At 65.4% G+C, this 11,654-nt stretch overlaps 1 protein-coding gene across 1 annotated transcript; it reads right to left on the reverse strand.

Moving 5' to 3' along the window:
* Positions 1 to 3,310: 3,310 nt before the first annotated feature.
* On the reverse strand, positions 3,311 to 7,988 carry CHST3 (carbohydrate sulfotransferase 3). The gene is made up of 3 exons (XM_085305566.1): positions 7,922 to 7,988; positions 6,849 to 7,132; positions 3,311 to 6,436 (listed from the first exon to the last, which is right to left on the reverse strand). The coding sequence occupies exons 2-3, from the start codon at positions 6,983 to 6,985 to the stop codon at positions 5,188 to 5,190; spliced, it is 1,386 nt and encodes a 461-aa protein (XP_085161692.1). The 5' UTR covers positions 6,986 to 7,132; positions 7,922 to 7,988; the 3' UTR covers positions 3,311 to 5,187.
* Positions 7,989 to 11,654: the final 3,666 nt, after the last annotated feature.

Consider the following 11,654-nt stretch of genomic DNA (forward strand, 5'->3'; position numbering starts at 1 on the left):
GGGAAGAAGGGAGGCTGCGCCGGCCTTTCGCCGCCCCGGCTCGCCGCACGCAGCGGCAGCGGGCGGCCGGGCCAGGGCAGCGGCAGCAGGACTCGGGCCTCCAGCAGAAGTCAGCTGGGCTGTGCGAGCRCGCGAGATCGCTCGGGCTGCAGGTTTCCTTTTCATCCCATCTGATAGCGAGGTGGGGGGACACGGGGGTTTAGCTCGTCCAACCCCCTTAAACCAAGCTCGAGCAGGAGAAGGGGGCGGTGGGTGAGGATAGCCGGCCRAGCAGCAAGGACTTCGGTTCGGGGCCAGCCCCATTTACACGGGCCGGTCTGTTGGTTTGACTTCATGGCCCAGCAAAAGGCACCTGCTGGGCTGTTACTGGGGACACTTTGCTGTCTCGGATGGACGCAGCCACTGATGGGACGGCTGTGCTCTGAACCGCTCGAGTACCTCAGCCCCCCGCACAGGTGCTTGCGGCCGGACTTACAGGCTTGCCCATGCTTTCRTGGAYGCYGTTCCTGATGGATACGCTACTTCCTACCCTTCCTGTGTCRTAGCACTGGGAGCAGCCCGGTACCTCCAGGGCAGAGTCAGCCAGGGCTCTTGGACCCACATTTGCTGCCCCCCAGACCGGCCTTCTCTCCTCCCTTTGAGCTTTTTGTACCGAGCTRAAGTCCGCAGTGATCTAAGGTGATATTTCGTAGGCTTGATCAGCCCCATCCACCCACTTAACAGGTACTGCCTTCTACTGAGGTCTTACCCTCCGCACTCGTACAGCTTCTCGCACAGCTGCTCTTCCCAGCAGACATTAACTGCTCTCGGTGCTCGCTTCCTCCAGGATGCCTTTCCCGACGGAGCCTGGCTTGCTTACCATTGCTTCGTTTTCCCTTGTGGCTCTGTTCCTGCCCGCTCCAAAAGCATTCACGTCCCTCTGCACGCCCCTTGCAGCCCCCTTCTCTGCACCCGGTTGCGCTGGGGCTGGCATCTGCCCTGCTAATGCCATCGCTCCCCAGACATCACCGCCAAAACACCCTGCTGTTTAAAGAGCAGAAGAAAACTCAAGCAGAGTGAGATAAGAAGAGAAAATACCGGTACCCCCAGTTTACAGGGTCACGCTGATGTGCTTCGTCGATGGGAGAAGTCAAAATGGCTGCTGATGTTTTTCCTGCAGGTGAGTGATTTTTGGAGCYGCCTTCAGGTGCTGGTAGTCACCTCCAACTCAAACAAGACTTGTCTCTCCGCAGCAAGCCCCGCCACGCCAGCGGAGCTCCAGACAAGCCCCGAGTGTCTCCGGCGGAAAGGCAGAGAAACAGCAGGGAGCAGCTGCCGGTCCAAAGTCAAGTCTGGATTAAACTGGCCGACAAAAACATTAACCAGAGAGACCCCGTYTAGGCTGGGACCGGTACCTACATAACTTGCCAGAGCTCTTGCTGGTATCGCAGCCTCTCCTGCCCCCTCGGGTAAGCCCGGTGAGAAGGAGCAGGCACCGGCCGGCACGAGCGCGCCTGTGCCCCCGCTGCTCCAGGCCACCTTGCAGAAGGTGTCTCTGGTGGCAACCAGCGCTGCCAGGGCGCAGCCCCGTCCCCCCCGAGGGGCGCAGCCCTGGAAGGGCGGCCCGTGCGTCTCTGAGCCGGGGACGCCGGAGGCGGCGCAGACGGGCACTGACGGCCCCGGCCGAGGGTGCRAAGCGGGGAAGCGCCCGTGCCCGTGCGGCGCGGCTCCCTCGGGCGTGCTCCTTCGCAGGCGGGCCCTCCTCTCCAGGCACTGCCTGCCRCGGGGGTTTGCTCGTGTCCCGGCTGTTTTCCCGCGCCTCTGGTTTTTGTTCTCCGGAGAAGGAGCCGCAGCGGGGCTGGCAGCGGTTGGGGCAGGGTGGGCAGGAGGTGCCTTCACCCTGCTGCGGGGGGGGGGGGTTGGTTTTCAAGGGCTGGCGGGGGCTCCTCAGCCCTAAACGCACCGCTGGCGCCGGCTGTGTGAGCCGGTGCCGTGCCGCCAGCAAGCGTGGCGCTGGGCTGGGGAAACGGGAGAGCCTCTGGGCGGGAAAGACGCGTGGCTGCAGCTGGCGGGAGATGCCCAGGAAGAGCCGGGGCCGGAGGAGACTGTCTCCTCTTTCCACGGTGTCCAGAGGGGAGGAAAAGAAAAAGCTTTTCCAAGGGTGTTGTATGCTTTGCCTGAGACGCCCCGAGGAAGGGGCTGGGGCTGCCGGGCGCGTTTCTCGGTGCGAGAGTTAAACCCGTATTTAGTCGGGCGTTGTCCGGAGCAACCGCGCRGGATCCTCTCCCGCCCGCCCCGCTCCGCTGGGGCTCGTGCCCGGGATTCGGCGGCGGCTGCGCTCCGCCGCGCTCTCCGGCCGCGCGCTCCGCTCCGCGGCACGCTGCTCCTGTAGTCGCCGCTTTGCCTTTGGCAGCTTGCCCCCTCGTGCCGCGCTTTCCAGCGACACGCCGGGCGGATTTTTCCCAGCCCCGAGCCCATCTGCGGGATACCCGGCTGAACTCGGTGACCCTTCCGCTTTCCCAGCAGGAAGCTTAGACACAAAAAGCCAATTCACTCGGGAAGCCGAGGGCTGCTTGTTATTCCGGCAGGGCCGGCGGGACGGGGGAGAGGCGCCGTGCGCGCGACGCGGGGGGCGGCAGGCGCCGGCGGACCGGAGCCGGCAGCTCCCCGCGCGCCCGCCGGTTCGCCGGCCCTAAATGCGCCGTGCGGCGCTCCTGCGCCCCTCCCGCCCCCGAGCCAGCCAGCGCCGAGTAGCTCGGGTCCATTGGAGCCGCCGGCGGATCGAGGCCGGGTGCTCCGCAGCAGGCCAGGCGGCCCCGCGCGCTCGGTGCCGCCTCTGTGCTCCCGGCTCCGCCGCGCTTGGTGCAGAAGCGCGTTTCTGTAGACGTCCCCGGCTTGCTCTGGTCGCCGGAGCCCGCGCTGCTCGAGCGCGCCGCCGGCTGCTTTCGGCATGCACGAGCGCGGGGGAGCTGTGCGGAGCCGGCGCGGCTTTATTTGCTTTGGGGGTGGGTTTTGTCCCCCCCCCCTTTTTTTCGTTCTTGCCCTCCCTGCCCCGCCGTCTCTCCCGGCTTGGGGCAGGCGCAGGCGCGCGAGCMGAGCCTGCTGGCCGGGGGAGCCTCCCTCCCGCGCAGCCGGCTGCTGCCCCTTGCCTTTGCCGGGCCCCGTCCCGTCCGCGGCGCTTCCGCTCCCCTTCCGCCCCGCAGGGTTTGGTCCCTGACAGGCCCGGCACTTGCTCGGAGCTTTGTCAGCAGCACGGGCCCCTCTTCCCTCGCCAGCGCCGGYGCCTTCCTTCTCCAAAGCCGCTTCTTTCGGCTGTCTTACGCAAAGACAATTGTTATATTTAATTGGCTTCAATGAGGCTTAAGCAATGAGGCATAACGTGAAGGTGATTGCATGTGAAAGACTGGCTGCGTTTGTTGTTTGGGCTTCTGGGACTCGGCAAAATAATGACAATTAGGTGCCTAATTGGGAACGCTGTCACCGCTGACGGAAGATGCTGGATCGCCAGCCCGGCACAGCGYGGCTCTTCGCTGAAGAGCGCTGGAACATCCCGCCTCGCCTTGCCGGTCGTGCTCAGGTCAAGAACGAAGGGACGGGTTGGGCCCCTCTGCTGAGAGCGCTGGGAGGACACGACGGCCTTCCTGAGCCCGGCCTCCGCTAAAACGCGCCTCTAACGYGAAGGTCCACTGAATGACTCGTCTGCTCCAAAACTCCGTGAAACCTGCTGCATGGGGTCAGCAGCAAGGACAGCACAGAGCAAAGTGTGTGGCTTGGCTCTTTGGTGGCCACTATAACCCCAAATATGCTGGCTTGGGAGTAAAGGCACATACTGCAGTGTGCTAAAAATAGTGATTTTAATTCACTAAATACTAACCGGAGGGGACGGTTCAGCACCAGGCTACTGCGCAGCGTGGCAAAGACCCAAACCCGCTCTGCTGCTTTACCAAACCTCAGGTATAAATTACAAGCCGGCACCGGTGGCGGATATTTATGGGGCTGACGGTGGCGGTGGGGCGCGGGGAGAGGCCCGCGGGGCCGGCGCGTGGCGGAGAGCACCGCGTGCCTCCCCGCGGCGGGAGGGGCTCCGCCAGCGCCCGCGACGCCCCAGGCACGTCCCCGGCGTCGGCCTCCGGGCGGTCTGCGGAGACCGGCCTTCGGCRCGCAAACCGCTGCGCGGCGGAGCAAGGGTGCCCGCGCGCATCAAAGAGACGGGAGGTGCTTCCGATTCCGCTCCGATTCCTCTTTCTTTCTTTTTAATTAAATACGTCGAGCAAAACGAGCTTTTCGGATCCGCCAGGAGAGGGTATCTGGCCTCCTCAGCCGGCTCAGCCCTGGGCCGGGGGGGGAAAGCCCCTTCCCCAAACCTGCCCTAACCACCGCTGGGCGACTCTGGTGGGCCGGGGGCTGGCAGAGTCCCTCCGTTTCTTTGCTGCTCTGATTTTTGGGCTTAGCTCTGACTCCTGATGCATTTTCCCTCTTTTCCATAGAATAAATAAATAAATTTGCCTCGCAGTCGCCACTGTTAAAGCCTCCGTTCTCCAACCGATTTTGGACGGGGCAGGCGCTGGCAGCGTCTTCCTTGCAAGGAAAAAAAAAAAAAAAAAGATACCCCAAACCCGCAAAACCACCTTTGAAAAGCACCTGGGAAAGCGCTTTGCTCCGCGCRTTCCGGAGGACGTAAGTGCTCGGCTCTGCCCTCCCCGGGCAGCCGGGGGCTCCTTAACGCAAGGAAAAGGCACCGCCGGGAGCGGGCCAGGCCCGCAAGGGGGGTGGCCCGGTGGGCTTGCCGAGCTCGCCGCCGGTAAACGTCCGCTCCGGCGGGAGCGCGTCCGGCCCGGCTTTGACCTCCCCGCAGCCTCGGCGCCGCCGCAGCGCCAAAGCGATCGCRGTGCCGAGGCCAGCTGGACGAGCCCAGTGGCACGACGGGCGGCAGCGGCCTTCGGCAGCGSTCCTGCTCCCCCGGTGTCGGGCTCGGCTTGGATTCTCCTTGTTGGGGCGCTCGTCTCGGCTTTGCGTCCTTCCCAGCCGGCTGGGAGCCGAGGCGCGGGAGCGGYGGCGCTCCGGGCCGCCCCGGGCCAGCCGGGGAGCCCGGTTACGGAGGGCGACCAGCCCAGGCGTCCCCTGGGGACTCCGCGCCTCGGGGGACGCATGCGAGTCCCCTGCCCCCCTCCCCCGTTCGCGCCCGTCGGTCGGCTTCGGCGCAGGCGCCTACGTGACCCAGGAGGCCCGCGTCTCCTCCAGCAGGCTGAGCGAGCGGTTCGTGAGCGCCTCGGGGCTGCCGGCCAGCTTGTAGCCAAAGAGGCGCATGGCCGGGGCGCAGACGTTCTGCACCACCTGGGCCAGCTTGAAGGGGATGCTGAAGCGCCACTTCTCAAACTGCTCCGAGGAGTTCTTCTGGGTGGAGTAGATGCCGCTGCTGTCCTGGGGCGCCTGCGTGTTCTTGCCGATCCACTCTTCCACCTGCGGCGTGAGGCGGATGCCGGCAAAGCGGTACATCTCCTTGGCCTTCTGCAGGGGTGAGCGGGCGATGTCCTCATAGCGCACCAGCATGTAGCGGCCCCGCAGCCAGGCCGGCCGCCGCAGCCCCAGCTCGGCCGAGAGGCGGATGCTCTCACAGTTGCCCCGCAGCCGCTGCACCTCGTCCTCGTTGAGCGGGGCTGCCCCCTCTGAGGCCCACTTCTTCCAGGTCTCGTACTTGCCCGAGAAGGCCACCATGCGGGAGGCCAGCACAGCCCGGGGGTCCCGCACCAGCTGGATGATGCGCATGTCCAGCCGGGGGTCCTCCACCAGCGGCTGCAGGAACTCCAGCTGCCGGATGCGCACCGTCTTCAGCGCCATGTGCTCCTTGCGCCGGCAGGCCTCGGCCGCCAGCGTCACGTTGAGCGGGCCGCAGCGGCGGTTCTTGCAGTGGTACTTCTCGAAGACCTTCTTCACGTAGGGCGTGCAGACGGGCTCCTCGCAGAGCGAGCGGCTGGAGCCCCGCCGAAACATGAAGGGCGTCAGGTGGCCCTCGGGCACYGGGGAGATGAAGTTCTCCAGGATGTAGAGGTCGCAGAGGAAGAGCTGCTTGAGGACGTCCCTGTAGACGAGGGCCGACCCCACGGCATTGGCCCCCCCTGGCTCGAAGGTCACTGTCCTCTCGATGTGCCAGAGCGGCTCGAAGAGGTAGAAGATGTTGCCCTGCTGGTTGAAGAACTCTCCGACGAAGGAGGAGCCCGTGCGGGTRGTGGCCATCAGCAGCACGTGCCGCCGGGGCCCGGGGCTCGGTGTGCCCGCCGGCTCCTGGCCCCCGCTCAGCTCCAGGGTGACGTTGCGCAGGCGRGTCCTGAGCCGTGAGAAGGCGGCGTCCAGCTCGCGGAGCGACTCGAGGGAGCCGTTCTCGGCCGGCGCCAGGCTGGCGTCCGTGCCGTTGGCCTCCGCCAGCGCCTGCGGCGACTGCTTCAGCTTGTCCGACACCCTGCGGGCRACGAGCAGAGCCTGGCCAAGAGCCCCCAGAGGTGCAAGCCCGCCCGGCTGCCCCCTCCGTTATGCCTCCCTCCGCCCGGGGTTTCGGGGACCACGCAGGGCCGCAGTGGGGGCCGGGGCTCAGTGCGCTCACTCCCGGCAGCGGAGGCAGTGAGCGGGGGRAAGAGCCCCCCGCTAGAGCCAAGTCCTGCTCCGTGGAGGCCCCGGTGCGAATTTGGCAGGGCCCCCGAGGCCGCAGGGGAGGGCGCAAAGGTCCAACCGGACGGAAAAGCGGGAAAACGCGAGGCGCCCCGGAGGCGCTCTCCGCAGAGGCTCTCCCCGCCGCGCCAAGGAAGCGCCGCGGTGTCGGGCCCCACCRCACCTCCCTCCCGCTGCAGCAAGGCCTTGCTCTCCCCTTCTCCTACCTCGAGATGAAGTTGTTCTCCTTCTCGATAATGACAAGCCCTACGACAAACACCAGGAACACGGCGTACTTGCTCCTCATCTTCAGGCAGTGCAACACGTCCCGGAAATCCTGGGGCAAAGCGTATCTCCTTTCCATGGGGAGAGGCTGAAGAAGCCGAGGCTTTCGTATCGGTGGAAAGTCCCCGCACTCCTCAGAGGATCTCCTCTCCCAGCACCCGGCGTCCTGGGCTATCTAGGAGGCATCTTCTGCTCCTYGGCATCCCTTCCCAGGGCCGCGCTCGGCCTGCAGGGAGAGACGGAGGGGTTAGCACCCGCGCACGTCCCGCGCCGGGGGCCGAGGGGGAGAGGACCCAGCGCGTTACTTCTGTTTTCTTTCTCGGAGGCTTCCTTGCAGCCACCGAAAGGAACCCAGGAGGCCTCYGAGAAGGAAAGCAGGCAGCGGCGGGGTGTCTGCTGCCGCAGCTGCCCTCAGCGCGAGCACGAGGGCCTGCAGCGCCGGGCCCAGCTCCCCCCATGCCGCCTCGGGCCGTACCCGCCACCCTTGCGCCGCCTGCGGCTGTGCCGGTGGGGTGGCCGTGGGAGAGCCTGGCCACCGCGGCGGTGCGAAGCTGCCTTCGGCCAGCGGCGATGGACCGCGTTCATTTTTCAAATAAATGAAAATAAGATAAATGGACTCCCCATCCTCCGGAAAGGCTGCTCTGGGCGGGTTTGACCTCACCGACTCTTGCAGCTCCAGCACGCAAGACCAAAGGCTCTTTTGCCCGCACCCCTCCTCGGACGCCCCTTAAAAGCCACGTTCCGCTCACGCGTGCTTCCCGGGCTCCCGAAAGCAGCRCCCTGCGCGGCCGAACCGGGGCTGCGTCTGGCACCCCCACCCAGGCGGCTTCGCTCTCCRCAGGGGAGCCCAGGGAAGGGTGAGCCCGCGCTCCCGCGGGAAACCCAGCCTCCCCTGCCCGGGTCGCTTTCTGTGGCTACAAAAAGGCTGGAAAGGGGCCGGAGCTGCAGGGGCTGCAGCCCCGCTCGCAGGCACCCAAGCGGCGAGTTCCTGTTTGCCGTCGCCAAATGAACACACCTGGGAGCTCTTCCCCGACACTCGCTAAACGAGAAGCATCTGGGTCACTCTGCCGCTCCTATTTAACCCCTCCTGGAAGGAGGTCTGAGCCTGCAGCACCTGTGCAGTGGGGCTGTGCTCACAGTGCCCTGAGCGGTGCCTCTGGGCAGCTGATGCYGAAGTTACAGAGCTTGCGTGCACCACCTGGAAGCAACGCAGGACAGTCCTCCCTGCAGAGAGGAGGAGCAAGCCCAGCAAGCAGGTATTGCGGGAGCCGCTCCTGCGGACCTGTGCTCTCCCACGTGCTTGCCAAGCTGCCTGGCACCTCCTTTGCCCAGCTGGAGGCTGAGCTGTTGATGCCCTTGTGGTGGTGGTGGGGGTCTGTCCCCCTCTCCCAGAGGGGACTATTTCTCTCACTGTTGTTCAAGATGCTTTTTCTCTGCCTAATGTCTAGGTTGGGACCTCTGGTTCTGGGTTGCAACTTCATGCATCCAGTAGCATCTGGGGGCACCAGCCCTCAGAGCCTGGAGGGCTGAGGCTGCGGACGCAGCAACGTCTGGGGCCAGCTCCACGCAAAATGCTGCGGACAGGCTCTTTGTAGGAAAATGGTTTGAAACAAATCATTATGTTACTTGCTGAAGCAGAGCCTCGCTTTAAGTAYGCCACGGTTACGGTTGCAGTCTGGTAGATGTCATGTTTCTCCAGCACATGCAATTTGATTCACGTTTAACACTTGCTGGTGCTTGTTACTTAGCTGGTTGTTTGCATGGCTTGTGTTACTGCCAAGCGAATAAGGCTGTTTGCTCCTCTTGGCCAGACTCCTTGCGACTTGGGGAAAGTCTGTTTAGATTTGGTTTGGCTCAGGCACGCRGAGCGGACCCACGCGGGCCGTGCTGCTCCTGCTGCCGGCCCCTGTTTGAAAGGGCGAGGGAGGCGAGCCCGGGAGCGCCCGGTCCTTCGAGGAGCCCCTGGGTCTCGCAGGAGAGAAGATGCCCCTGGATAAGCCACGGTAGCCCTGGCCCTCAGCAGGGTGAGGACGGGGAAACAGCGCCAGGCATTGCGTCGCGCGGAAAACTCTTGAGCACGATCTGCTGCCAAAACGTATACGGTTTTCACGCCGGCTATCAGCTGGTGCTYGCCATACGTCCTTCCTGCTGGGATGGGGCCACCTCCTCCGGAGCGTGAAGGAGGAGAGCAGCCGAGAGGGAAGGGGCTGGCGCGGATGGACGGGGGAAGGAACGGTGGAGGAAAGGGAGAGGCGGAGAGACCCGTGATGCTCTTGGAGGTGCGGCCGGAGGAGGAGGATTACATGGCTCCGTCTGTACTAGCTGCCTCGGCTGCCAAGGGATGTCCCTGTGGGAATTTGGCCGCTYGCTGCTCAGAGGCAGCTGCTGTCCCCATCCACAGCAGGGCCAAGACCCTGCTGCCGGGACGCGGCTGGCRCTTGGCACGCGCGTGCAAGTCGCTGTACCGACTCCCACTCTGCCCTGGCCGTAAAGCGTTCGGGGTCCCGCTCGGCGCTGCGACAGAACCTGTYGGATAATAAAACAGGCAACCCCCTCTGAGCAGCACCGTGTCTCTCCGTGCTGCTGCAGTGCCTGTGAGCTCTTCCGAGCCTCCAGCTTCTGTGCCAYGGAAGGTACTTGGGATTGGGGGGGGGGTCTCCAGCGAGCTCCAAGCTTGCACTTCCCAACCATCCGCTGGCCGAGGAAAAGGAGAGCGCTGGGTGCCGCAGCTTCCCCTCCGGGCCTGGGGAGGAAGAGGAGGCAGTCCCCGGGTAGATCCCTGCGGGGGGATGCGCACCAGCTGGCGCCCGGGACGGAGCCGCCGAGGACGCGCGGGGCCGTGCGGGGCCCCGAAGGCCTCCCTGGCCGGCGAGCGCGGCACCCGGAGGCGGTGGCGGCACAAGCGGGCCCTTGTTTGCATGAACAGAGGGGCTCTGTGCACCCGCGAGCGCCCGCGGCTCCTCCGGGCGGCCCTCCGGCCTCGGCGCGCTCCTCYGCGGGGACGCGGCTGCTCGCTGCCGTCCGCAGGCACCAGACGGGCCCTGCTTCCCACCCCCGCCGGGCCCGCGGGCTGCACCGGGGAGGGGGGACAGCAAGCACCGGCTCCTGTGCTGGCTCTTCCATCCTGCGCTGGCCGCTGCTCCCGCGCCATACCCTAGCACTTGACCTCGCCGCCGCCGGGACGGCGGGCAGCTCTCGAGCGCTGCTGCTGCTCCCCGCCTCCTCCCCCAGCACCGGCCGGAAAGGTTTTTTGCTTTGGCGTGGACGGCTGCCGTTCCACTGCCGGGACGATAAAAGACCTCACAAACTTCCTGGCGGAGTCGGAAGCACGGGGCTCTTAGCTCCCATGCAAAGCTGCTTGCGTGGGCACCTGCCACTGCTGGCGGGTGAACTTAACCCTGCCGGAGTGGGGAGGAAGGAGGGCAGCAGGGGGGCTCGGACGGCGAATCCCATCCCGAAGGAGAGGCCGAAGCATTGAAAAGCCAGTCGTGCTGCTCTGCCGCGCCGGGCAGCCTCCGCCTCGCGGAGCCGAGCTTGGTCGCGAGCCCGAGGGAACGAGCGGAGTGCCAGAGCGAGCTGGCGCTGGCTCGCGCCGAGCTGGGAGCGACACCCTGCAGCTGGCAAAGCGGCCGTGCCCTACTGCCACCCGCCCTGCTGCCCCCCGAACCAAGCGCCCGCGGAGAGGGAAGTCCCCTGGGAAGTGAGGGATGCCCAGCGGGAGAGGGCATCTCCCAGCCCCCGGCTACCCTGCAGAAAGGAGCGTTGCCCGGCAGCGCCAGGAACCCCAAACACCCGTCTCCGCTCAGCTAAGCCCCCTCCCCGGGGCACAGGCACTACGCGCAGCTCCTGCGGCCCCGCGTGCCTTCTCCCTGCCGCGCCACTCTGCAGCTTCCCCCCAGCCTGGAAGCTCCTCCAGCGACGCCGCTCCGAGACGCAAGCAGTGTGCAGCCCGCTGGGTGCCTCCGGGAAGGGCTGCCAGCGAGCGGCACTGCTTAGGAAACAGGGAATTCCTGCTAGGGAAGAAATGTGTTACCCTGCCCTTGGGAAACAGCAGAACAGGCCCGGGTCCTGCCAGCACGGGAAAACCAGCGCCTGCAAACTAGTCCTGAGGCAAAGCGACGCAGCAGATGTGGGAATAGCGCAGAGTCGAACCCCTGCCCTGTTGTCAGGGGCTCTGGAGCTGTAAATCACCAGAAGTGAAAAACGACCYGCAGCATCTGCCTGGGCCCCTCGCCTGCCCCGGGGACGGAAGCCAGGCTCGCGTCCCGCGCTTTAAGCGCGCAGGGGACCCGTTCTCCCGTCGGTCGATGAGGGACTGATGTGGGCAGCTCCTCGGCGCACCATCAGGAATCGCGTCCGGCATCCCCCTGCCCGGGCTGCGGGCAGACTGTGCCCGCAGGCCCTTTCTCCACCTCCGTCTGGCTGCAGTAACCCACTAGCTGAGCAGCAGTCGGCACTTTCCTCTCTGCGCCTGAAGCCCATGGGGTGCAGGCGGGCAGAGATGCCGAAACGCCACCAGGAAACCCCGTGGCACCCGGTGCGCACCAAGATGCCCGAGCAGCTCGCGGGCAGGACGGGCAGCGGCCAAGGAGAACTTTCCAATGCTCCCCAGTAGGGACCAGCACGATGGCTGATGCAATTCCAGCATAGCTGTGAGTAAGGCTTTTTGTCAGACCAGACGCTTTTCTCCTCGGACAGAAGTGCGAGCTTTGTCCTTAATTTTTTTTCTCTCTCTCTGTCTCTTTCTT

Source organism: Rhea americana, unplaced genomic scaffold, assembly GCF_003343005.1.
Source record: "Rhea americana isolate MKP2758 unplaced genomic scaffold, rheAme1 scaffold_222, whole genome shotgun sequence".
Taxonomy (NCBI): domain Eukaryota; kingdom Metazoa; phylum Chordata; class Aves; order Rheiformes; family Rheidae; genus Rhea; species Rhea americana.